This window comes from Agelaius tricolor, unplaced genomic scaffold (genome assembly GCF_023055355.1).
Source record: "Agelaius tricolor isolate 1412-34295 unplaced genomic scaffold, bAgeTri1.0.p SCAF_29, whole genome shotgun sequence".
In the NCBI taxonomy this organism is placed as follows: domain Eukaryota; kingdom Metazoa; phylum Chordata; class Aves; order Passeriformes; family Icteridae; genus Agelaius; species Agelaius tricolor.
The window spans coordinates 3,388,983-3,415,841 of record NW_027269289.1 but is presented as its reverse complement, the minus strand read 5'-3'; the positions used below and the strand labels follow the sequence as shown (position 1 = coordinate 3,415,841).

Here is a 26,859-nt window from a genome sequence, read left to right as displayed (position 1 = left end):
CGGAAGCGCGGGCGGAAGCGGTGGCGGTGCCGGCGGAGGGCTCGGGCGGTGAGTGCGGCCCGGGGCTCCCGGTGTGCCGGGTGCCGCTGCTCGGGAAGGGGTCTGGGCGGTGGGGCTTGAGGTACGCGGTGAGGGACCCGTCCTCTTGTGGATAGCCGATCACGGGTCCCGGTTTGCTGGGCTCTGTCAGCCCCAGAGGAACTGGGCTTGGCGGGATCCGTGCCTCTCCCCGGTGCCCGGTAAGAGGCTCGGCTGTGCCCAGCCCCAGCGCTCGGCGAGGGCCCGGCCTGGGGGCTCTACTCGGTCTCAGTGCTTGAGGAGGAGCCCGGTGTGGGGGCCCGGGAGGCAGCGCCGCGGAGCCCAGTCAGGGTTCCCGGTCTGCTGGGCTGTGCGAGCCCCGCTGTCCGCTGGCCTCTGAGCGCCAGTGCCCGCCGAGGTTTCGGGGTGGTTGAGCCCCCGATCCCCGCTCGAGCAGCCCAGGCCGGGCCCGGCCGCCCCCGGTGGGGTTCGCGCCGTGCAGCGCTGCCCACCCTCCCGGCTGTGACAGCCGCTGCCCGCCCCGCCATGCCCGCCCGCGGCCCCTCGGGGTCCCGCCGGCCGCTGCTGGCCCTGCTGGTGGCCCTGGGCTGGCTGCTGGCGCTGCAGCTGCTGCTGGACCTGCGGGCGCTGGGGCTGCTGTGCGGGGCGCTGGCCGTGCTGGGGGGCTGGCTGGGCCCCCCGGCCCTGCTTCCCCGCGGCCGCCGCCTGCGCCTGGAGCGCTTCGTCAGCTCCCTGCGGGCCCCGGCCGGCAGCCCTGCGGACGAGGCCCGCCTGGAGAAGGAGATCGCCAGCACCGTCCGCAAGGTGGTGCGGGATTTCGTGGCCTCGTGGTACCGCACGGTGAGCAGAGAGCCGGCCTTCGAGGCCGAGGTGGAGAGGGCCATGCTGGGGCTGGCGGCGGAGCTGCGGCGGCGGATGAAGCGGGTGGACCGGCGAGCCCTGGCCCGCCGCCTGCTCCTGCTCTGCGGGCAGCACCTGCAGAGCTTCCTGCGGGCTCGGGATGCGCTGAGGGCTGATCCCAAGGGCGGCCGGACGCTGTGGAAGGAGTACAGCCGGCTGGCAGGGCCGCACCCCGCGCTGCTGAGCCCCGCGGCCGAGGTGGGCTCTGCCCGCGCCGCCGTGGACGCGCTGCTGCGGGCGCTGGTGCCCTGGCCGCACCTGGAGACACGGACGGGACGTTTCGTGGTGGTGGAGCTGGTGGCCTGCAACGTGCTGCTGCCGGCCATTAGGAAGATGTCTGATCCCGACTGGATCAACCTGCTGCTCATTGGGGCGTTTTCCAAGAAGCCCCGGGGTGGGAAGCCCCACCCTGCACCCCCAGTGCCGGATTCCTTGCCTTTCCCGGCACAGACGGACGCAGCTCTCGCCGGGCTCTCCCCCTCCCCAAGGGCTGCCGAGGGGCTCAGGAGAGAGGCAGGGGCTGCTGGAGAGGAGGGAGAGGAGGCGGGCAGGTCATGCCATGCAGAGGAACCCTTCCTGCGCCCCCAAGCCTTGGGATCCCTCTTCCCCTGTGAGGGTTTGGAGCTGGAATCCCCGGCGCCTGACGTGGGGCAGGACGTGGAGCTGCTGGCTCCTTCCCCTGCTGGAGAGCTCCTTGATGAGCCCCCCCAGGACCCTCCTGTGCCAGAGGGAGCACCTGCCTCGGAGGATGGCACAGGGGACCTGGACCACGGCCCTGGCCCCAGCTCGGATGCTGGCCTGCTCCCCACCTCTGCTTTGAGCTCCTGCCCTGACATCCAGATCGAGCCAGCAGCTGAGAAGGAGGAGGAAAGCCCAGCTGTCCCCAGGAGGTTCTCCTCACAAAGACCCTCCAGCCTGGGGAGAGATCTGGGCGCAGCAGAGGGCCCAGCACCATTTCCCCCAGAGCCCGGGCAGAGCCTGCCCCTGCTGTCATCCTCCCCAACAGCTTCCATGAGCACCTTCAGCTTCGAGCCCCTGAGCAGCCCCGAGGGGCCGGTGGTCATCCAGAACCTGAGGATCACCGGGACCATCACTGCCCGGGAGCACAGCGGGACTGGCTTCCACCCCTACACCCTGTACACTGTCAAGGTAAGGGCTCCCCGAGCACCACCACCTCCCCACATCCCTGCCTCCACCTGGGCTGCTGTTTGCAGTGAGGACTTGCTCTGTGTGGGTCTGAACAATAGATTTTGTCTGTGTCATGGTTTGGCGCTGGTGCAGTGCCAGTGCCCCCATGAAAATATATTCTCCCTAGTTTCTGCTGTAAGATGTGACCAGAAAGATGTGACTTTTAACCCCCTGTGTTCCCAGAGGCATATCCATGTCCTCAGCAGCCACACCAGGTGCCAATATTCAAATTTCAGCACTGATTGGTTTGACCACAAACTCCCAAAAAGCTCACTTGGACAGTCTGGTAGTGGGGAAATACCGGGCACCGTGGCTGTTTGGGATTCCCGTGGGGCTGGTTGAATCTTTTCCTGCTTTTGTTCCCTCATGATTGGTTCCTTCCTCTTCAGGGAAGGGCTGACTGAGGAACTGCTGGGGGGGGCCTGGGGACTGAGTGGGAAGCAGGGCTGTTTTGGGATGTGTCAGGATGATGCCTTTGCCTTCCTCCTCAGTATGAGACAGCCCTGGAGGGCGAGGCAGCGGGCAGCCTGCAGCAGGTGGCTTATCACACCGTGAACCGCCGCTACCGCGAGTTCCTCAACCTGCAGACGCGCCTGGAGGAGAAGCCGGAGCTCCGCAAGTTCCTGAAAAGTCAGTGCCTGCAGTGGCCCCACGAGAAAATCCTTCTCCCTCTCTCCCATTCCCAGTCCCTCTGCTCCCAGGGTTTCCTGCCCTGCTCGTGCAGCTCTGGATGCTGGGCTGTGTCTCCTGCCCACATCCTCCAGTCTTCTGTGCAGAGCTGGCTGGAGGAATGATTTATCTTTTCTGGAATTTCAAACCATTCCTCTTCCCATTCCACGACAGTTGGCTTTGCAGTTTTGCACCTTAACAGTGCACACAAACACTGGTGTCTGTGTATTACCTTGGGCTGATGCCAGGTAGTGTGTGGGGATAGCCTTAATCATTAGAATATTAAGGTTTTAATAAAGACAAAAATCTATATTTAGATTTTAAAATTTTAATTTTGAATTTTGATTTTTTTTTTATTTTATTATCTAAAAGTCTTTTAAATTAAGGTTACTGTAATTTTGCAGTTCTCTCAAGCTGTGGGTTTGTTTCCTTTGTAGACATCAAAGGACCAAAGAAACTGTTCCCTGATCTGCCATTTGGAAACATGGACAGCGATAAAGTGGAAGCCAGGAAAAGTCTGCTGGAATCTTTCCTGAAGGTGAGATGTTTGTGTGCCCCTGTGAGCTAAAAGCAGAGCTCAGGACAGCTTTGTGCAGACAGTGGAGCATACCATGTCTCTTCCACATTACACAATCAGGCTGGGAGCTTGACTCTGAAATGATCTGAATCTCCATCTGTCCTTGCAGCAATTGTGTGCAGTCCCTGAGATTGCAAACAGTGAGGAGGTGCAGGAATTCCTGGCCCTCAACACCGACGCCAGGATCGCCTTTGTCAAGAAGCCTTTCGTTGTCTCCAGGATAGACAAGGTGGGAAAAATGGGGAGCTGCTTACTGAGCCCTTTCCTGCTGCCCCCAGAGATGCTTCCTAAGTGGGGGGCTGCTTACCTGAGCCCTTTGGAGCTGGGCTCAGCTTGCCCAGAAACCCATAAATGGTCAGAGTTTGTGTTAAAGAACCTATTTAATAGAAAATCCAGTGCAAGTCTCAGAACTCCTGATGCATTTAAGTAACAAGGATCAGTGCACTAATTAAAGGCAGTAATAATATCCTTATCTCCAGGATAGACAAGGTGGGAAAAATGGGGAGCTGCTTACCTGAGCCCTTTCCAGCTGCCTCCAGAGATGCTTCCTAGGCTTCAGTGTCTCCTGGAAGGCAAAACCCTTTCTTTGGAGCTGAGCTTGCCCAGAAACCCATAACGGGTCAGAGTTCGTGTTAAAGAACCTATTAATAGGTTCTTTCTATTTAATAGAAAATCCAGTTCTTTCTATTTAATAGAAAATCCAGTGCAAGTCTCAAAACTCTTGATGTGTGTAAGTAACAAGGATCAAGGCACTAATTAAAGGCAGTAATTAAAGGCTGGCTTTGCAGATTGTTGTCAATGCTATCGTGGACACCTTGAAGACAGCGTTCCCCAGGTCAGAGCCCCAGAGCCCCACGGAGGATCTGAGTGAGTCAGAAGTGGATGGGAAATCCCAAACAGACGGGAAGAAAAGCAAGTAAGGGCTCCCTCAGCTTTGCAGGACAAGGGATTAATGCACAAATTGAGCCCATGGTGGGGAAGAACTGACTTGGGGCCTTATGTGTTGGGTAGTAAATTCTGTGTTGGGCAGTAAATTCTGTTCTGAAGCTGAATTACTTCCTCCTTCCCGTGCTGAACACAACTATTTGAGCTCCAGTTTATCTAAAGAGTTTCCCAGGAATGCTCAGGTTTCCACAGAAGATAGGTTTCTTCCTAAAGGAGCTCTGAGGTGTTGCCATTTGCCAGCAGAGCCACTTATGGTCCTGAGGAATTGCTTTTTAACCTTAAATATATGCAGAGAGTAATTGCAAAATACAGCTGTAAATTATCTACCTGAAAGTTCCCTCCTGCCTCTCCCATGTGTTCCAACAGCGGCCCTGCCCAGAAAACATTTAAATAGCTATTTATGAGTAATATTTAAGATAGTTTCATGTATGTTCCTCACCAAATGTTGGTGCTGCTGACAGTGCCCAGTCTCATTGTGATTGTCTCATCAGTGGTTCTTCCCTCACCAAGGAAGGGAAGATTCTGCACGAGTATGGCTTTTTCTTTCCAAAAAGTGATGTTTTGCTGGAAAAAGCTGCTTTGGACAGAAAGACAAACTCAAAAAGTACAAGTTTGGAACCATTTTGGCTGAAAAGGACATTCCTTAATGATAAACAGGCTATTTTACAATTTGTCCCAAAATCCCGATGTCCTTTTTTATCCTTCTTTTTGTCAGTGTTTATAATTGCATTTCACAATCCTGCTGAGTGTATTTCATCTCAGAGGCTTTTCTGAACACTTCCCTGTGTGTGCTGCAGTGCTCACACCTTGCTGACATCTGCCTACATCTCCCTATCAGCATCTGTGTTACAGCTCCTTGTGGAATGCTGGAAAACCTTGGCTCAGCTCAGGTGTACACGAGAAAAAGCTTTACAGCTTTTGTTGTGGGGTTTCACTGTCAGCTCTGAGTTATCCTGGAGGCAGATGCTTTTTTTGAACCACTTCAGGTCTAATCAGATATCTTAGCTGGCTGGAAAACTCATGACTCACAGCTTGCAGAGAAAACTGACTGTGCCATGGCTCTGCTTTTCAGGTCCAGGCTGAGGTTCTCATCCAGTAAAATCACTCCAGTGCTGAGTGTGAGTGAAGCTCATGACAGGATCGTGTACTCCATCAGGGAGGGCAATGCTGTAAGTTCAGATCCTCTTGCAATCCTTTCACAACCCCAACCACTGCCCTGTTTGGGAATAATCACCATCCACCAGGGCTGTGGCTGCTGCAGCCTTGTTGCCACATGCCAGCTCTTGGCAGAAGAACAATAAGCAGCCCTGGCTGTGCTGTTGGCTACACCTGGGTGCAAACCAGGAGGTGGAGGCTGTCTGGGCACTGCAGACCCCAAGCTCTTTGGCACTAACCCACTTTTGTAGGTCTCTGGCACCCTGTCACTGGCTGCTATGGAATCCTTCATCCAGAAGCAGGAGAAGCTGTTGGAAGCAGTCCCCAGCAAAGCTCCTGAAGGCCAGGGAGGCAGAGAAGCCAAGGAAATCTCTGTGCAGGAAGAAATGGATGGGCTGAGCACAGCAGAGCAGGGAGGACATCCAGACACTGACTCTGGTGAGCTCAGCCCCTCTCTCAGTGCCTCAATTTCTCCCCCTCGGTACCACAGCAGCTCCAACATCTGCAGGTTCAGCTTGAAAAGTCTTCAGGACCTGATCTCCTGACTGTAGTATCTTGATTGAAGGGAAAGCAAATTAGGTTTTCCAGTGCTGTTTGGTGATTGCTCTGGGTATTGTGGCTGGTGGGAGCAAATTGGGTTTTGGCTCAGTTGTGTCAGTGCAGATCTTCACCCTGGTGTGCTCAGCACAGTCACTGCACAAAGAGGTTTCTTAAGGACACACTGGTCAAACTGGCAGTGTTCTAAAATCAAGCTCTTACAAACTAAAAATGGGCCAAATTACAGTTTCCTGGTAGTTTCCAGTTAGCCTTGATATGTCTATACACTGTAAAAGGACCTCTGAGATTAGGTTCAGATAGATTTGACGGGAGAGGCACAAATGTAATCTCAGTTCAAGGAATGATGTTCCCTTTCTGCTTCTAGAATCCTCCTCTGAAGCACAGGGCTGCCCCAGAACAGTTACAAGATTATCCTGGACACATGCAAAAATATGTTCCCCAATCTTTTTTTCTTGGAATAGCTGAGCTGTATCAACTGGAACTTCCCAAAAACCTTCTCTCCAGTGGTTCAAGTTTGGCAGGCTCTGACTGAAAGCACGTGTTTGTGACAGGACAGGCCTGGTGTTCTGAAACCCAGCCTGTGCTACCAGCCTTGCCTGTAATCTTGGAGCACATGCCCGTGGTTCTGGGGAAGCAGGACTGGAGTTGGAGGCCAGGGTTCTGCACAGGGCAGGCCAAGTTAGCTGAACTCTGAGGGAAATGGAATGTCAGTGATCTCAAATGCTTGCAGGTCTGGGATGCTTCAGGCTGGACTGGCAGGGTGAGGAAAACAAATGTTTGGATAAAAAGGCAAACCCATGTCCATATCTGCTCATGGAGTGACTTCTGGGAAGTGGTTGGCCAGCAGCTCTCTGAGGAAGAGGATTTGGATGCTGTGGGAATAAACAGCTTGCTGAGGATGCTCCCTGTGTGAGGCTCTGGGGAAGCTCCAGCCTGCTCCAGACTGCACTGGGAAGTCTCAGGGGGCAGAGCAAGTGGGCAGTAACTTATGCATGGCCCAGAGCAAGAGATGCCAAGTGCCTTGTCTTTTCCAGGTGAAATGCTGGAATTAATTAGTCCAGCTTTTAGGAAAAGGAAGAGCAGAGGAGGAGAGATGTGGGGTCCAGAATCCCTCTTCCCTTTATTTCCAGCAGTAAATTGTGAGTGTAAATTGTCTCTGTAGACAGAGAGGTTGGAAGATGAGGCATGAGGGGAGCCAAATTAGGAAAAGCTGCTGCACAGGATCTCACCCGGACAACAGAGCCGAGGCAGCAGCCTCAGGCCAGGGTGGTGGCCTGGGAGTGGCAGTCTGGGGCAGTTTTGTGGCACATCAGTGAGCTTGTTCAGCAGAACACCTCAGGGCCAAACAGCATGAAAGTAATTCCTTAGCAAGTAGAAACTGTTTTTGCTGAAGGCTCTGACATCCCCCTGAGGCTCAGAGGGAGGTTTGGTGTCACAGGCCTGTGACAGCAGAGATGTTTGGGTAGGTGTGTGGGTTTGTGCTTTAACTGGTCAATCTGGTTTATCCAGATGTGTTTCATCCCCCTTCCTGCCAAGCCTGGGATCTGCCACACGATGGCAGCCCACAGCCACCAACAGAGCCCAGGGCCTGGAAAACTGCTGGAGGAAGGGAAAGGAATGGGCAAGAGCAGAATGATCGTCCTCAGCAGTGCACCTCTTCCTGGCTGCAGTCACCACCTGCTCTGTCACCTGTTTTGGACACGTGGACTGGGATTTGATAATCACACTGTTTAATTGAGGAGGAACTAAGCCTTTGGTGCAGCCCTTGATGGGAGACTGGGGCAGCCTGGATGAGGTGGAAATCAGAGTGCAGGTCCCAGGCTGGCTAGGCTGCAGCAGGTCATTGTGTGTGGACAAAGGGCCAGGCTGGGGAGAAATGACTGAGTTTGGGATGATGCTTTTCACCAGGTTTGCCCTGAGGTGGTTTCTTCATCTGCCCCTCCTCTTCCTCCTGGCAGACTCCGAGACAGCTTTGGCTGACCTGGCCCTGGACGTGCTTCGTCTGGTGCTGGTGGATCACTGGGGCTGGCTGTGCACAGAGAACATCCAGAAGGTTTTCAACGTGCTCTTTGGGACCCTTGTTCAAAGGTAAGGCCAGAGTGACCAGCCTGGCTGCTCTGTGAGAGCCATTCCCTTTGGAGTCACAGCTGGAAGTGGAGCTTGTGTCTGAATGCAGATAAATGCTGGGTGTGCACCAGCCAACAAGGTTCTGTAGAGCAGGTGCTCCATGAATGTGGAGTTAACACCTTAGAGGTCTGCACCAGGAGCTGTTTTCTCTGTCAGCAGCTCTAATGGGCAGCCTCCTGTCCCTTGAAATCAGGGAAAGGGAAGATCCAGCCCTGGGAGTGGGAGTCTTGGCTCATGCAAAGGCAGCAGTGCCCAGCTCTGGGGCTCTCTGGGGAGGATTGGCCTCCTGCTCTGTGCAGCCCAGGGCTTCAGCTTGTTCCTTCTGCAGAAGTAGAATAAACAGGCTCAGGGAGAGCCTGCCTGTGACAGTGACAGTGACAGCTCAGAGTGTGGTCTCTGCTCTCACTGCTGCACCCTCTGCTCTGCCTGTGCCTGGGGCAGGGACCCACACATGGAGTAGGGACAGGCTTCCTTTCCAGCTGGGCTGGACTTGCCAAGCTTTCCTGGGGCCAGGGCCTCTGGGTGGTAAGGCTCAAGGCCAAGACACACAAACAGAGAATTCCTGTTTTTTGGTGTAGGTTGGTGACTATCACTAGCTGAGGATGTGGTTTTTTAGAACACAAGGAAAGCCTTCCCTAAAGGGCTTGGGAGAGTCTTGGAGCAGTGCTTTTCCCACTCCTGTGCCCTTTCTTCTCCTGCAGGCATCCAGAGCCAGCATCAGAATGTGCAGGGCAGCTCATTATAACAGAGCTGGTAACCTGAGCTGCCCTCAGCAGAGATTGCCAAAGTGCTTTGAGGTCAGGGACTGCTGCCCTTCAGTCCTGGCCTGTTCCTTCAGTGGCAGGAGGTGGGGGCTGCTCCCACTTCTCCAGAATGGGGCTCTGGCCTCTGGGGAACAAGCTGCAACCCAATCTGTGTATGTAAGCACAGAGGTATGAGAGCTTCAGCAGGCACATCATCACCTCCTAATAAGCTGTGTCCTGGTCACCCAGGGAGCCTGCAGCACCCACACGTGGCATTGGCATTTTCCACTAGAGAAGCTGGGATACACACAGCACATCCTGGAGCTGGGAGGTGGAGGAGCTCCCTGGGTTGTGTGGTGGATTAGAGTGAGGAGGAATGTGTTTGTAGCTGCTCCACTTGACCAGCTCAGAGTGAGCCCACATGTGCTGCAGGCAGAGCTCTGGCTGGGGCTGATATGGGGAAGCCCTGGGACTTCTTGGTGTCTCCATGAGTTCAGGGTACAACTGCAACCTCTTGAACAAACCCTGTGTCCATGCTGAAATCCACATGTTGAGGCTGGCTCTGCTCTTGTTGTGGGACAGTCAGGAATCCCAGGGGACAGGGGAAAGAGCTGACCTGTCACCAGAATGGTGTTGCACCTGGATTGCTGCAGGGAACATTTTCCTGCCATTTCTGCTGCCTGTAGTTACCTCCACAGTGGAGATCTGGGAATGGGGAGCCTTCCTGCAGTTTGCCATTCATCCTGGCCCTGAGACTTGGACTCACTCCTGGCCCAGGTGGTCACTGCTGTCCTGAGCAGACCTGAAGGTCTCTAGCTCAGACCTGCCTGTCCAGGGACACAGTGTGAATTTGGTTATATTTCTCTTCCATTTAAATATTTACAACTTGATCACTGCTCAGCCAGACCTGGCACTGCCATTCTGGCTGGCACTGTGTCTGGGAACCCTTTACAGGTGGGGAAAGTACCAGAAACTCTTCTGGGAGCATCTGTATTCAAGGAACTGATGCTCCTGTCTCTGAGAACAGGCAGACAAACAGGGGACAGCAAATGGATTTGCATTGTGTCTTCAACCATTGCTGGTCACAAAGTATGAGTGAGCATCATCCCTTCAGGAGATTAACCCTGCCCTGTTCCTGCCAGTGGTAGGGGATGAAAAGGAGGTGTCCTGGCAGTGTTTGGAGGGGCTGCTGCTGGATACTCCTCTGCCAGCTTGTGTTCAGAGGGTAGGTGCTGCTCCTGCTGCCCTCTTGCAGCTGCCAAATGAGGATTCTGCTCTGGCATGAGACACTGGGTGCAGAGTGATAGAAATGACCACAAACCAACAAAACTCACACCAAGAAATGAGATCCAGTTTCTCCCAAGAGCCAGTCCCCCTCCTCTTGCAGGACTGTCTCCCTTGGGCTGGCAGTGCCCAAGATGATTCAGGTGATTGATTCAGTGTGCTCACAGATGATTGCTGTGAGCACTCTGTTACTGGTGGTGGGGCCTCCTGACCTGCTCCATTTCCAGTTATGTGTAAGGAGCATCCCAGCACACTGCTCCATTCCCTGTTCTGTGCAAGGACCATCCCAGCACACTGCTCCATTCCCAGTTCTGTCTAAGGACCATCCCAGCACACTGCTCCTTCCCTGTTCTGTCTAAGGACCATCCCAGCACACTGCTCCTTCCCTGTTCTGTCTAAGGACCATCCCAGCACACTGCTCCATTCCCAGTTCTGTGCAAGGAGCATCCCAGCACACTGCTCCATTCCCAGTTCTGTGTAAGGACCATCCCAGCACACTGCTCCATTCCCAGTTCTGTGCAAGGAGCATCCCAGCACACTGCTCCATTCCCTGTTCTGTCTAAGGACCATCCCAGCACACTGCTCCATTCCCAGTTCTGTGCAGGGACCATCCCAGCACACTGCTCCATTCCCAGTTCTGTCTAAGGACCATCCCAGCACACTGCTCCATTCCCAGTTCTGTGCAGGGACCATCCCAGCACACTGCTCCTTCTGTTCTGTGCAAGGACCATCCCAGCACACTGCTCCTTCCCTGTTCTGTGCAGGGACCATCCCAGCACACTGCTCCATTCCCAGTTCTGTGCAGGGACCATCCCAGCACACTGCTCCATTCCCAGTTCTGTGCAGGGACCATCCCAGCACACTGCTCCTTCCCTGTTCTGTGCAGGGACCATCCCAGCACACTGCTCCATTCCCTGTTCTGTGCAGGGACCATCCCAGCACACTGCTCCATTCCCTGTTCTGTGCAAGGACCATCCCAGCACACTGCTCCATTCCCAGTTCTGTGCAGGGACCATCCCAGCACACTGCTTCATTCCCAGTTCTGTCTAAGGACCATCCCAGCACACTGCTCCATTGCCTGTTCTGTGCAGGGACCATCCCAGCACACTGCTCCTTCCCTGTTCTGTGTAAGGACCATCCCAGCACACTGCTCCTTCCCTGTTCTCCCCAGCAGGGCTGCCTGGAGCCAGCCCCCATCAGTCTCCTGCCTGTCAGGCCGGTGGCAGTGGGAGAGGAAGGCTCCATGACCGAAAAAGGGATTGTTGAGGAAAGGGCGGCCCCGTGTGCGAGCCGGGTCTGCACGGAGCCCATCCCATTATGTAACAGGGAGTGAGCCTTTTTTGGAGCTGAAAGGAGAGGAGGATGGAGGGGCTGGGAGTGGGAATGACCCTGGGGCTGGGGATTGCTTCCAGCAGCCTCTCTGCGTGCTGGGGCCGTGCCTGTAAACAAACCCCATGCCCCCTCCCGCCTCTGTCCGGCTCCCTTCCCTCCTGCCCTGCAGGGATCCGCTCCTCTTGCCCTGGGAGCCTGCAGCAGGAACCTGCTGGCACAGGGGAGGAGGTGGGGCTATTCTGGCCTCTGGTGGAAGCATTTGGAGAATCTGGGTGCTTTTTAGAGCTTTGTGAGTCAATGAGGTGTTAAAAATACGCAGCAAACACGAGAACCACGCAGTAAACATGAGAACCACGCATGCTGTGACCCCACACCCTGCCGGGACCCCACACCCTGCCCTCAGTTGTCCCCACAGTGGCCACAGGTCTGGGGTCTGTCAGTGCCCTGCAGTGCTGGGGCCAGGGTGACAGCCACCACCTCTGCTTTCCAGAGGGGAGTGCCAGCACCCCAAGGATGGACCTGGGAGGATTTGAGGGGCAGATCCTGGTCTGTAAGCTTTTCCTGGCTCCTTCCCATGCAACACAACAGCAAGCTATGGCCACCAAGCACTGAGTGGGGGGAAGGTGTCTGAGCACACCCCAGCTGTCTGTGCCCTGGAACCTGAGCAGGGCTGGGCACAGAGTCTGTGCCAGGCTCGGAAGTGGCTGTCCCTGGAAGGAGCATGTGGAACTACTCAGGCAGCTCTGCTGGTGTCATGTTCCACTGAGCATGAGTTAAAATAAATGCAAATCATCCCTGCCTGACCCACGAGCTCAGCACTTGCTGTGTGCCTTGGGTCATTCCCATGCTCCTCCGTGTCCCCTCATCCCTTGGCCAAACTGGAAGGTTTGAGGAGGTGACATTCCAGACTGTGGGAGCTGTAGGTGGAGAGGCAGAGGTGCTTTGAGACTGGTTGCAGGTGGCCATCATGCCCTTGAGAACTGGTTCCTGCAAGTTCATGCCGTCACCTTGGTGTTGGGCTCTGCTGGTGTCAGGCTGAGTGTCACAGGCACTTGTATGTCAAGGAGGTCTGGAGCTTCTGAGAGCTCCTGCCTGGGTGCTTTGTTCTGATTTTCTCTTTGGTTTTCTTTGATTCCTGTGCCAACAGAACTGGCACAAAGACCCTTGGCAGCCACCTTGATCCTCTTGACTGGAAAGTGCCACCAGCAGAGAGTGATGCCTGCCCCTCTTCAGTGTCCCTGAGTAACCCTGGAGCAGCCAAGCAGCCCTGGGAGCACAGTGCCCATGGGCAGGGAGCTCTGCCAGCCCTGGGGCCATGGAGGGGCCGTGTCTGACAGCTGAGACTGTGCTCCTGCTTCCCTTTGGCTTCCTGGCTGCCAGGTACCACTGCAGCCTCAGGCAGTGCCTCTGAGTTTTGCTGGCAGAAATGCAATATCAGTGCAGCTGGGGCATCTGAATCCACTCATTCTCCTGCTTTGTTACCTGGGGAGTGGATTTGGGCGTGTTTGATGAGGATCTGTGCAGCTGCACACAGAGAGGCTGTGCTGGCAGGCCCAGGTATGTGGCAGCAAAGTCCCTGTCCCCAAAAACAAGCCTAAAAGCAGCACCAGAGTTGGCAATTAAGGGAACCAACCCATGGCATCTTACTCCTCATTTCTGGGTTTGGCTGTTTGTGTTGTAGCCGTGAGGAGCAGCAGGAACTGCAGCCTGTGGTATGTCAGTAAAAGTGATTTCAGGACTCTGTGTGTCTTGGTGTGTGTATATGCAAAGTAAATAAAATCAGCTTGGAAATGGGCCTCGATTCAGTTGTCTCCAAGCACCTGGAAATTTTGGATCTGGCTTTGAATCTCTGTCCCAAACAAAATTTTTTTCCCTCTTCTAGAAGCAGCATTCTTCCAAAAACAGCCACTAGAATGAAGCCAGCACTCCATGCTTTGATAATAATTGCAACATTATTCTAACTCTGATTCTGTTTCAACGGTTACACATGCCAGCTTTCTTCCTGGATTTAAAAAAGCTCAACAACTTCCTAGTTCAAATAGAACAAAGAAGAAAAGGATTGAGTGGAAGTAATGTCTCCCTGTTGGTTTTAGTTTTCCCTGGTTTTAGAAGGGTTAACAGTGGATTTATGTATTTTGATTCTGAAGTGGGCTAATGAAGCAATTGTTCCAAGCAGGGTCTGGCTGAGACAGCCTGGCCTCTCCCTGGGGCACCACTGAGAGCTTAATTGGCTCAATAAATACTTGAAGAAGATGTTATCAAAAGCCAGGATGCTTTGTGAGAAATCAAGGGAGTTTGGGGACGATGATTTTAATCACATACCTTTCCCCCCCTTCCCTGAGCCCCAGGGCATCTCAGGAAGATCTAGCTGGGAAAAGCAATGCTTCATTCCCTGCAGGGTGAAGCCATTGCAGCCCTGTGAGTTTCCACGATTTCTTCATGCAGCAGGTGTGTTTTGAGGGAGCAACACATGAAATGGCACAGAAATCCCAGCACCAAGGGCTGCTTTCCTCCCTGCAGGGCTGAATGATTGCCTGCAGAAGAGAAGGATTTCTTTTTCTTCCTCTCTGCCCCACATCTCCCAGGGTTTCTGCCTGGGTCAAGCAGGTAGGAAAGGTGGGAAGCCAGCCGGGTCCAGGACAGGTTCTTTGCAGCTCTAAACCTTCACAGGGCAGCAGGAGAGGAACATTTCCAGAAGGAGAACTTGTGCAGGAGTTTAAAAGACCTCAGGATGCTTCTTGTCCTTTCATTTATGGAGGTTTTTTTTGCCTTTCCTTTCCTCAGCACAGGGTTTACCCATGGCCTGGACCAAGTGTGAGGTTGCATTGAAGGTGCTGAGATGAGCATGCTGCACATTTCTGCTGTGTGGAGAAGGTGGATTTAGGCTCAGGTAGCAGGTGCTGAAAGCTGAGCCTCAGGGCAAAAATTCTCCACTTGTGTTTTTCAATTCTTGCTGTGCCCACTGCAGCTGCTGCTTCATTTTTACAAGGTTTCCTCAGGAAAGTTTTGCTGTCAAAGCACTGCAATGTTCCTCCTCTTGAACCCTTGAGTTAAGGATAATCTCGTGCATTATCTGAGGAGGAATTTGGGGAACAAGAGCTGGTAAGGCAGGGATGGTCTGGTGATTCAAGCACCAGACTTTCTTAATTTCAGAGTCATGCTTGAACGCCTCGTGTTTTCCAGATGTTGCTTTTTTTCTTCAATCCTTTTCACTACGTTGGTCCCAGAGGCCTTTTTGAGCTTCTGGATCTCCACACTGTATTCTTTAGGGCAGGGGGGCCATGTTCTGGGGTGGGCAGCAGTCAGGCTTGAGCTGGACATGCTAGTTCATGTATATTTGTAGAGCTGTTTGTATTTCTGCAGCTAAAGCAGAGAAGCTTTCTCCTCTCTGTCATCTTCTAGCCTGGCCTTCAGTTTGTGTTTATCTAAATCCTTAAAAGCCCTGGGTTTGAGGAAATCACAATTGCTATTGTTTCAGGTTTCAGTTACAGTCAGCATACTTCACTTGACTGTTCCTTAGCTGAAGTGATCTCAGTTTTTATCCTCACCTTGATGGACAAAACAAGCAGAGCTTTACCCATTCCTGGCAGGTGGGTGTAAATCTGCAGAGTATTGCATCTATTTCTTCATTCTTAGTACATCTTTGATGTCCAGACTAAGCAAATCCAGTCTGTCCAGCCTTTACTTGCTGGGCTGAGCTCTCTGGACAGTCCAACTAAGTGAGAGGCTCCAGCCAGGTAAAACCAAGCCCATTTACCTGTTCCTGACTCTCAGCCTGCCTTTCCTCCCTCCTAGGAGCCCGAGGAAGGCCAAGGTTTGCACCCCCAGCCCTTGTTTTTCATTCCCAGCCCTTCTTATCCTAATGGACCCCTTCAGCTGACCTTGGAGTTCCAGCTTGAACCATGGCATTAATTTGGCTCTTTTTTAGCAGCCATTTCATTCCTCCACCAGCAGCTATTTCAAACAGAGGTGCCTTACAGCATGGGCAAGTTATGCCCCTGCAGATTATCTTCCAGGCCTCAGTAGCCTTTGCAGTCTGGCTCTTTGCATTGGGCACTATCAAAGTATTCTGAGCCCAGGAGGTCGCTTTATCTATTTCTGAAGTGTAAGGAGATGGTTCTGTGATGGGTTTATTTTTTTCTTTCTTATTAAAGCTATTTCTTCATGAAATAGCAGAATGAAAATAGTAACTCATCAACCATCCAAAAATAAAAATAATAAATAAATAAGAGAGGTCTATTTATGTTTCTTGGTGGATTTATTTCTACCTGAGAGCAGTGTGTGAGTGCTTTCAGTGTGGCACATGAACCTCAAATGCTTAGGCCTTTAATAGCACAAAAAATCATCTGTGACCTGCTGGTGAAGGTCAGCTTTGAACCAGCAGATATTTGGAGTTCCTGAGGGGTTAATCCCAATCCTGGTGCAGCAGTCTGCCTGATGGAAAGGTCAATTTGCCATTTTCTGGGGTTTACTCAGGTAGGAATTTTCAGTAAAGTTGGTGTGACTCTCTCTGAGTTGCAACTACAGGTGTAGAAGTTATGGGGACATTCTTGGGATGTCCTGTGCAGGGCCAGCAGTTGGACTTGACTTTCCTTGTGGGTCCCTTCCAGTTCAGGATATTCTGTGAATTACTTTGCTCCTCAGTTTAATGCTGCTGGTGCAGCCTCTGTGTGTGATTCCCCAAAATGGGTGTTGATGATTGACTGTGGTTGAGAGGAGGGAAGGAAACTCTTCATGACAGGTCACTGTGTGCTGAGATTTCCTTTTGAAGCCTCAGATGTTCTCCCAGATGGATTTAGAGCCACATGGACCAGTCTTGATGATTCTCCTCTGTTAGAATCTGAAATGTAAAGAACTCTCAGAACTGTGGGCCTGTAAGCCAAAGCTTAGAATTAAACACAAGATTTGATCTGAGACCTTGGAAAAGGCAAGAATGTGGATTTATAGTTTAAAACAAAGACACATTAAATTAAGTAGAAGAAAGTTTGAAGTTTTAGAGTTTAAAATATAAAAATAAAAGTAGTTACAAGGGTAAACAAGGAGTTTAGAATGCAGTACTGTAGGTTTGTGTGTCATAACATGATTAGCTAAGAAAGCTTACACTGTAGCATGAGTCCATAAGATGGAATATTTAAAGATTGACTCAAAAACATAAATATCCTTGTTACCAGTGTTTTATTAGTCAATAAATCCTTAAAAGGTCTTGTAACTAAAGGTCTTGTGACCTCCTGAACCATACAGTATGTGAGCCAAACTCACCCTTCCTGCCTATGTAGAAGATAAGAAAAGAAACCACATCATCCAAAACAATTCAGAAATCCCATCTCTAACTCATTCAAAACTCCTTCAGAATCCCCATTCTCCTCTTCCCAGTGCCTTGGGAATGGCTCCACAGGCAGAAGGGAGCCCAGAGCAGAGGTGCTTTAGTCTGTGTTCCATTTGCACCTGCCTTTGGTTTCTCCTTCTTTCTCCTCCCATTTCCTGTTTAGTTCCTTGACTTTCCCTTGTAAACTTGGTGTGTTTGGCTGCTCCTTCCCCAGCTCTCTGAGCACCATGGGGCAAGTTGGCCTCTAACAGGAGCCTGTGTGGAGCTGTGCAGGACCCATGGAGCCATTCCCAGGTGCTGCCCTCTGCCTCCCAAAGCTGCCAGCCCAAGGAGGAAAACCCATCCCTGGTGTTTCACAGCTGTGGGAATCCAGAGCTGCAAGCACTCACCTGCTCCCAGTGTGTGCAGATCACATTTAGATGGTGTGATCACATTTAGAGGTGTTGTTTGGGGACCTTGTTGCCTAATTCTGGTGGGTTTAGGGACATACAGGAGGTTGTTTGTGTGGGGCCTTCCAGCATTTGTCAGTTCTCAGCTTGCTCTTGAGCTGTCTGGAAACGTGTGCTGTTCTCTCTAGGTTCAACTTTCTCTCTGTTCACTATTTGCTTGATTTTTTTGCTATTTTAGGAACTCTAAGAAAAAATAAAAAGCTTGTTCTTTGCTTTCTGCAACCTTTTAAAGGCTGGAAAGTGGCTGTTGCTGTAATGAGGTTGGAGTCCATGTTCAGTCTGATCCCCCTTGGTGCAGGGTTGACTCTGCAGCTCTGTCCCCAAGTCTCTGAACTTCTGCTGCTTGTCAGATGTTTTCTCAGCTAGGAGAGCGGGTTGTGTAAGAAAACATGTTAATGAAAAACCCTGTTAATGAAAATCTGTGTTAATGAAAACTCTTGCCCCTAGAGAAGTCACAGTTTAACACTTTAATTTGCTTGGGAATAGCTGGAGGGTTTACCATGATCCAGAGTGTTAAAATCTGCTGATGGCTGGAGATTAAAACCCTTTTCATTGTATTTCCAGCATGGCTTTTCCCAGGCAGGACTGGGATATGACATTTTGTCCTCTAAGCCAGGTGGGAGGTTTGCACCTCTGGCCTTACCTTGCAGCAGCATCCATACTCTGTGTCCATGGCAATGCTGAGCATGAAGGATGTGCTTCCCATTTCCTGGGAGCACTGGCAACATCACCTGTGTCCCTGGCTCTGAGACCTTCCAGGCCTTACCACTGCACTGAGATCCTTTGCAGGTTTTTTCATGTCCTTTGCTTTCCAGCTGGCATTTCCTAGGTGTGCATCTGTCCTGGGGTGATGTTATGATGCTTGTATCCCCAGTCCTGTGTTCTGTTTATGCTGGATGTTATTCTGTGCCTTCAAGACTGGCTCTGAAGAGCAAAGCTTTATTTTGTTTTGTTATCAGCCTGCTCACTCCCTCAGTGGTCAGCAGGACACAGAGACAGGGCAGTACATAGTGCAGCTTTTGCTTTTTGCTCTTGCTCCTGCTTTGCTCTTGCTTTTTCTCCTGCTCATTAGTTTAGTTAAGCAGTCTGAATTTTCCCCTGGACTGTTTTTCTTTCCCTTTCTTGGAACCATTTGAACCTGCTCTGGACTGGGACCTGGGGAGCACCGAGAGTTTGCACCTTGTGGCTGCAGCAGCCTTTCCCACTGCTGGAAGGATTGATATCAGAGTGAGCACCCCCAAGAGAGACTTTCTGAATTTGTCATCTTTTTCAGAGCAGTGAAGGAGTGGTGTCATCCAGTATTGATCATTTTGTGTGCTGGGAGTGCTTTGCCTGTTAAATAAACAGGTTCTTCCACTTCTCTCCAAGGAATCCTTCCCAAACTGGCTGGGCACAGGGGCCATGTGGGTTTGCTTATTGGAGGGGCCCCCTTTGGAGGTTTTCTCCCAAATTTGCCCTAAACCAGGACAGCATCCCTCAAGAATCACCGTTTACACCTCATTTCCTGCTCACTCCTCAGTCCTGTCCCACACGATGCCAACCTGCTTTCCTTCGGGTGTTGCTGTTCCCCAGTGCCCAGCTGTGTGGGGAAGGACACCCTTGGCCCGAGTACCTCTCCCAGGAAGAATGCAGACAGTCTGGCAGAGTGCAGGTTAAATAAAGTTTGCCTTGGCAGGGCTCTTGGCTGTGCTGGGAGCTGCCGGGGCGTAGTGGTGACGGAATTGCAAGCACGAACAGCAGCTGCCAAGAGGAACGGCTCTCCTGGCCCTGCTGGCTGCCTCCTGTCCTCTGGGAATCTTGAAGAACTGGCAGAATCACAAGGCTTTTCCCTACCCCAGTGCTGTGCTGACACTCCCAGCTTTGCTCCAGAGCCTCCTGCCAGTGAGGCCAACAGCACCAGCAGGGCTGCACCCTGAGCCCTGCTAAACCTTCCTGTGGGATTCATCCACAGCCTCTCTGTCACAGACATCTTTTATGGAAAATCCTTTCCTTAGGATTGTTCCTCCTGAGAAGCTGAGAGGCCTCAGGAACAAAATGCAAACAGTGGTTATCTGCTGCTGTGGAATGCAACAGGTGCATCTGGGATTGGTCTCATGAGGTTGTTTCTAATTAATGGCCAATCACAGTCAGCTGGCTCAGACTCTCTGTCCAAGCCACAAGCCTTTGTTATCATTCCTTCTTTTTCTATTCTTAGCCAGCCTTCTGATGAAATCCTTTCTTCTATTCTTTTAGTATAGTTTTAATGTAATACATATCATAAAATGATAAATCAAGCCTTGTGAAACATGGAGTCAGATCCTCGTCTCTTCCCTCATCCTCAGACCCCTGTGAACACGGTCACACCTCTCCTCATCCTGAGGGCAAAGATTTTAGGCAGTGCAAGTTGTGACTGATGGCTGTGGCCTGTGCTGTGACTAGGAAGTGATTTCACATCTGGGCAAGAGGGTCCATCCATTTGGTTGATTTAGAAACTGTGCCTGGCCAGCCCTTGGGTGGTGGGGACACATCATCCAGTGCAGCTGCAAACCCCTCTGAGCCCTTCTGGGGAGCAGGGATTTGGGGATTTGCAGGTGGTTACTGAGAAAGGGCACAGTCCTGCCCCAGCAGGAGGGACCATCAGCAGTTCTGTTGGATTTTGGATGGGGAAAAAAATAATCTTGGCTGTGAGAGTGGGCAGACCCTGGCACAGGGTATCTGGAGAAGCTGTGGCTGCCCCATCCTTGGAAGTGCCCAAGGGCAGGTTGGATGGGGCTTGGTCTAGTAGAAGGTGTCCCTGCCCAGGGTGGAATGAGATGAGCTTTAAGGTCCCAAAATCAAACAGTTTGGGGATTCTGTTATTTCAGTGCTTGCTGTCAGTGGATGGAGCAGGACTGGACAGCAGGGCAGCATGGACAGCAGGATGAGAGGGGGTGAAGCATCAGGATATTCATGCCTTGTCATCCTTGGAGTGTGTTTTGGTCTCCAGGAAAGGCATCCTTGGCTGTCTTGGTAGCAGAGGGACTGATGAGAGGAGCAGGGGCTGCCAGAACGGGGCTCATGTCCTTCCAGTCCTTCCTGGGGTTGTTTGGAGTTCAACACCAGTTCCTCCAGCTCTGGCTGAGATTGTGCTTGGAGATAACTTAGGAGCTTCAGGCCAGTCATATCCCTGAGCTGGGCTTCCTTTAGTGACCAGTGATTCACCTGGGTCTCTGTGATTAGCAGGGTGATGGGGCTTTGTAGGGCCTTTGCTTGTCCCACTTGTCAGTAACACAGGGAACATATCCCACTCTTGGTGCATGGAAAACTCAGCTCATTAATACTTGTGAAAACCTTAGGTGCACAGACATAAAAACTGCATGTTAACAAACCCAAAGAAGCTGATTTAACCCTCCTGATGGGTGGAAATATCCCAGCTGGCTCCCAAGCTGGACTTTTCCTGACCTTTGTCCCTCTCCCTGTTGCTGCAGGTGGCTGGAAGTGCAGATGGTTACCCTGACCTGCACCCAGCGCTGGGTCCAGTACCTCCAGTTGCTGCAGGAATCCATCTGGCCTGGAGGAGTTCTACCAGCAGTGCCTAAACCCCCCAGGACAGAGGAGCAGAAGAAGGCAACAGCAGAGCAGGCCCTGCAGAGCCTGATGGGGATCTTGCCCAGTAAGTGTGTCCCAGAGACTTGTCAGCTGCCCTGGGACAGGAAGGCAGCTGGGGAACGCTCAAGCTCTGGAAATGTGGTTAAATACAGAGATGGAGGCTGCTCGTGCCAAGGCACTGGGAAACCTTCATGACCCTTGAGGTTTGATGGTTTCCTGCAAGCAAAACCCAGAGTTTTCCAGTTCTGGATAGTTTGTGTAAGGGTTTGGGAAGCAGCCCAGCTCGGAGGGAAGGGATGTGAGTCCAGGCCATGATTCAGTGCTCACAGTTCTGAGCCATCTCACTGAGGCAGGGCTCAGGACAGCTCTGCTCCCACCTGCTGCCAGAGGGTCCCATGGTGAGCAAAGCCACCATGCAAAGCCTGTGGCTTTTGCACTGGGCTGAAATCCCAAGCCCAGCTGCACTGGATTTCCCTCTCTTGAAGTTTGACACGGGGACCTTTGGCATTAAAGCAGCTGCTGCCTAATCCCTGTGAGTGCAGCCTGAACTTTTAACTCCTTCATTAGTGTAAAGGGCCCTCACTGTCCTTTGGGAATGAAAAAGCACTGCTGGTATGTGCTCTTCTAGCCAGGAATGCTCTCCTGGCACTCCCTCCTCTCCCAGCCCCAGAGCACCATCATGAGCTTTGATCCAGCACCCACCAGGAGAAGTCTGAGCTGTGGAAATATTCACTGCCCAAAGCTTTGTCTCCAACACTTCCAGATGTGATCCAAGAAATCCTTGGGACCAGTAAGTGTCAGATGAGCTGGAACCTGGTGCTGGAGTCACTCAGCCAGCCTGTGATAAACAGGTATGTCATTGTGGTCTTCACCCTCATGGGCTCTGAGCCTGTGCTAAACAGGTTTGTGATTGTGTTCTTCACCTTGGTGGGCTCTGAGCCTGTGATAAACAGGTTTGTGATTGTGTTCTTCATCCTGGTGGGCTCTGAGCCTGTGATAAACAGGTTTGTGATTGTGATCTTCACACTGGTGGGCTCTGAGAGCTGTCATAAACAGGTTTGTGATTGTGGTCCTCATCCTGGTGGTCTCTGAGAGCTGTGATAAACAGGTTTGTTACTGTGGTCCTCAACCTGGTAAGCTCTGAGCCTGTGCTAAACAGTTTTGTGATTGTGTTCTTCATCCTGGTGGGCTCTGAGAGCTGTGCCCAGGGTTTTGCCAGTGCTGCTTGGCACCAAACACCCAGTTTATTATTCCAGACTTGCAATATCAGGGGGCATCTGCAGGTCTGGCTGCAGATTATTAAGCCAGTCATGTTAATTAATGTTGTTTGGCCTGCTTAGTTAGTGGATGGCAGGGAAGTAAGACAAATCCTGGTTTAGTTTGGTTCTGGAGGAGCTGCAGGTCTGTGTAGGGGGTGTTTCTGTCTATTCCCAGTGCTGTGAGTTTGGAAGGCAGGGGTTTGGTGATGCACAGCAGAGAAATGAGGCTCAGGCTGGACATCAGGGGGTATTTCTTTACTGAAGGGCTTGTTAAACATTGAAAAGGGCTGCCCAGGGTGGTGTTGGAGCCCCCATCTTGTGAGGGTCCAGGGAACAACAGGACATGGCACTCAGTGCTCTGGGCTGGTTGACAAGGTGGGGGTTGATGAATCTCAGGGGTCTGTTCTGCCTCCAATGATCCTGTGATCCATCTTTTGCTCCAGAAGATGCATTTGTGTTTTCTGTGCTGCTCAGCAACTTCAACACCCACTGGTTTGGGGGAGGTGAAAAGAAACTGAACCACCTCTGGAAACATTTCTCTGGGGGCCTGATATTGTTCCTCTCTCCCCTGAGCATTGGAACACTCTTTCCTTGTGCTGAGCTTTGCCTCCCACGCCCTGCCCAGCCTAAGCTTTGTCTTTTTTCCATTCCAGGCACCTGGTGTTCTGCCTCCTGGACATTCTGCTGGAGTTCTTGGTTCTGAAGGGCTCCAGCAAGGAGCCTGAGGCTGCAGCTGCCACACCATGTGCCTGCAGTGGCACAGACAAAGGTGTCCCAGCACTTTAACCAGGCCTGGTGGCCCAGCAGTGGAGGAGAGAAGCAGCCACAGGCATGGAGTGATTGGATTTTCATCCTTTACTGAACCTGCCTGGGAGCTTCCTGTAAGGAATTTCTCCAGCCAGTGCTAAATGAAGCTGCTTCCAAGCTTCTCTGTGTCAGCTGGGTGATGGATCAAAGCCAGTGTGAGGGACCAGAGATGCTCTGCAGCATCTGTTCCATTGCTGACCTGATGGGGAGCCTGGAATGAGCCAGCTTGACCAGCTGGAGAAGGAACCACAAACCCTTCTGAACATCTCTAACATCTACAGAGAACACAGATCTGCTTTTGTGGCTTCAGGGTCCACCTGGCACTGAGGGTTGGTGTGCTGGGATCTGCTGATGAATGGTTCTGCAGGACAGGGAAGGGCTGCAGGGCTGTCCCTGTGCCTGCTCTGCCCCAGCTGTGTCACCAGAAGGAAGATGGGGAAAGGATGGAGTGTGGAGAAGTCCTGGAGTGTGGAGATGTCCTGAAGTTCAGCATCCAACTGCCCAAATACCTGGGAGGTGAGAGCAGGGGCCAAAGGTGCTGCCCTGCCTTAGGGACAGAGATCAGCTGCTTCTGCCTGCCCTGCTCTGGTTCTCAGTAGGTGCAGGCAGGCTGGGATCCTGGCAAAGAGGCTCCTCAGGCTAGGGAGGAGTGGTGGCTTGGCTTCAGGACTCGTTTCTGTTGTGCTTTTTGAGTCACCTTTCAGTCCCTGGGACAGTCACCTGGCAGGCACAGGCCAGAAGAGCTGAGCCCTGTGGGATACAGCAGTAAATCAGCTCCCACACAAGCCTGGTTGTCACAGGAAGCTCTGGGAGAGCATTGAGGCCCTTGAGCCCAGGGGAATGGTGGGTGTGTGTCATGGACAGGCAGTGGGTGAGGCCTGGGAGCACGGCCCGAGCTCTGCTGTTCATGGCTGTGTCACTGGGCCTTACTCTGCTGTCCCTGCTGCTGCCACAGCTCCATGCAGGGCTCTGGGAAGCTGCTCAGCTCATGGACCAGGGATTTGGAGCTGCTTCTCCAGCTTGTCCAAGACTTGAGTGGCTTTGTCAGCACTTCATGTTGCTCAGCAGTCTCAGGTTGCTGGGAGTACTGAAGGACTCGGGGCATGCAGCCACAGCCCACTCTGGTGACCGTTTGGTGACCATTTGGTGACCAGTGTGGTGACCAGTGTGGTGACCAGTTTGGTGACCAGTGGGGTGACCCACTTGGTGACCATTTGGTGACCAGCTTGGTGACCCAGTTTGGTGACCAGTGTGGTGACCAGCTTGTTGACCAGCGTGGTGACCAGTGTGGTGACCAGTGTGGTGACCAGCTTGGTGACCATTTGGTGACCAGCTTGGTGACCAGTTTGATGACCCGGCTTGGTGACCCAGCTTGGTGACCATTTGGTGACCAGCATGATGACCCACTTGGTGACCAGTTAGGTGACCAGCTTAGTGACCATTTGGTGACCAGCTTGGTGACCAGTGTGGTGACCAGTGTGGTGACCAGCTTGGTGACCATTTGGTGACCAGCTTGATGACCAGCCTGGTGACCAGTGTGGTGACCAGCTTGGTGACCCAGTTTAGTGACCATTTGGTGACCAGCTTGGTGACCATTTGTTGACCAGCTTGGTGACCATTTGGTGACCAGCTTGGTGACCCATTTGGTGACCATTTGGTGACCTGCTGTGCTGTATTTTCTGGCAGAAGCACAGGCTGAGCAGTGCTGCCCTGGGCTGCTGAAGGTTCTCTCCAGATCAAAGGAGGCTCCACACAGGAGCCATGAAGGATCACAGGTGCTGTTTGTGCTGCAGGACCAGGTGCTTTCATCCCACACAACCATGGAATCCCAGGCTGGAACAGACTGCCTGCAGTTTTTTGGAGCTGGATGCTCCATGGCATGTTTGGAGAGAAGGCAGTGGGACTCCAACATGCCTATCCTGCTCTTCTAAAGGAGCTGCTTCATTATGGGTACACAGCAGTGTGAGCTGCTCTGGCCTTCTGTGGTGTGGAAATAGAGAGAGGGATCATTTTGCTGCAAGCAAATCGATTTTTAGGGAGTTCTGAGGACATCCCAAGACCAGGCAGAATCCAGTGTCATGAAGCAAATCAATTCTGCATCACCCTTGGAGCCATTTCTCTTCAGAGATGGTAGCTTGGCCACCTGCTTGGAGAAGGAGGCAGGTATGAGTTAAGTGATTTAAGAGTAGATGAGGTGGAGAATGCTTTGGGATAATCCCAAATGCCAGGCAGCAGTTTGGGAAGCAGGACTCAGATAAATCAGATAAATCCTTAAATATCTGCTTGGAGCAGCTTCTTCCCCTTGTCTTTCAGTGCCAGGCTGTGTTTCCCTCCTTTTCCCTCCTTTTCCTCCTGCTTCCATTGGCCACCCCAGCTGTCAGGAGGGGACAGGGCACCCTGAGCCAGGGCTGATGCAGCAGAGCCCTGCTGGCTTCCCAGATGTTCCTGCTGTTCTTGTTTGCTGTTGCTTCCCAATGAATTGTGTGGCTCTGGAGCTCCAGGACTGAGCTCTGTCATTGATTAGGGAGAATGTTAAAAGAGGCTTTGCTGAAGAGGATCATGGAGTACAAATTATCCACTGACAGCTCCAGGTTAGGGCAAAAGTCTAAAATAGCCCCTACACACACTGGATGTGCACTGGGAGGATGAGCTGACACTTCTCCTTTGCCAGGAAGCCCAAATTCTCCCAGGTTTTAACCCCCATCTGTGAAATTATGCAAATGACTGAATATTCAGTCCTCCAGATGGAAATAATCTGTGATTTCTGCCAGTTTGGGAGCAGCTGGTGCTTTGCTGGGCTGGTGCAGCAGTGATTTGGGGTTCTCCCAGCAGCACCATCCCCCTCTGTGTTAAGATACAAAGAGCTGGGACAGAGACAGAAAGGAGATTTATTTCTGTGCACTCTCAAGGCAGAGTGGGAGTGGGGAACAGACCTGAGGAGTCTGAATTGCAAAATGGTTGTTTTGCCCTGCAGAACTCCCTTTCTTGTCTCAGATATGAGGGGTTGGAGCCCTTTCTCATGCTCTCACTGGGCTTCAGATTCCCATTCTCTCCTTGGGAGATCCTAGTGCAGCCTTGCAGCTGAGGTGAAGTGCCCAGGAGCAAGGAGCCCCTCTCTGCATGGTGTTGTTAAGGAGTAAAACCAATCCAATAAAAAGCTCAGCTTTTTTTTTCTACTGTGAATTCTTTGCCTCACTGTGATTTTGGGATTAAATTGAGCACAATGGTGGCAGAGAGAAACTGCTGCATTCAGGTGGGCTGAAAGTTTATTTCCATTGGACTAAGACTAGAAAAAACTGCTCTGGTAAAACAAACAAAGTTGACAAAAAAACTTAAGCTTGCTCAGTGTGTCATATTCCCAGCAAGCTCCTTTTCTTCTGCAGGAATTTGTAGAAGGAATTTGTGGAAGGAATTTGCAGAAGGCTCCAGCCACCTCTCTAAAGGGTGGGTGGTGAGAGCAGCCAGATTTAAGCTCAAGAAGGAGCTGCAGCTTTGTGTCACATTAGGTCAAGAGCAGTCCCTGCCTCAGGTGGGTGCTCAGCTCTCCCTCTCCAGGCCCTTCAACCCTGTGTGATCTCCCTCCAGCCCAGCACTTGCTGGTTTGTAAAGTGTTCCCCTTCCCACTGCCTTAGTTTCCCAGAGCTGACTGGAAGTTCCTGGAAGCAGGGATGTGTATGACTGTGCAGTGGTGTAGAGCTCCAAGGCACCACTCTAAGCTAAATAACTATTAAATTGTGTTTTTAGGGGAGAAAAGTCCCACCATGCACTGACTGCCTGTCCCATTCCCTGTACTCAACCCTTTGCATCAGCTGTTTGTGGTGCTGTTGGAGTCTGTGTGGAATTCTGCTGTCTGGAAAACCCATTTAATTGTTAAATGGGGAGCAAAGCTCCACTCCCATGTACTTGTGTGCAATAATACTTTATTTCAAATTTA

At 52.0% G+C, this 26,859-nt stretch overlaps 1 protein-coding gene across 8 annotated transcripts; it reads left to right on the top strand.

The window, feature by feature from the left end:
- SNX19 (sorting nexin 19) lies at positions 1-26,859 on the top strand. 8 transcript variants are annotated; one of them, XR_011682759.1, is made up of 12 exons: positions 1-2,088; positions 2,619-2,757; positions 3,234-3,334; positions 3,483-3,602; positions 4,162-4,289; positions 5,391-5,487; positions 5,725-5,911; positions 7,990-8,119; positions 20,739-20,923; positions 21,623-21,710; positions 22,772-24,162; positions 24,224-26,859. XR_011682759.1 is itself a non-coding variant. In XM_071449773.1 (11 exons), exons 1-11 carry the CDS (start codon positions 565-567, stop codon positions 22,902-22,904), a joined length of 2,832 nt encoding a protein of 943 aa, XP_071305874.1. In that variant the 5' UTR covers positions 1-564; the 3' UTR covers positions 22,905-26,859. The 8 variants fall into 8 exon arrangements, 1 of the variants encoding a protein (XP_071305874.1); XR_011682760.1 differs by having other exon boundaries at positions 24,212-26,859; XR_011682765.1 differs by having other exon boundaries at positions 22,772-24,224; positions 24,533-26,859.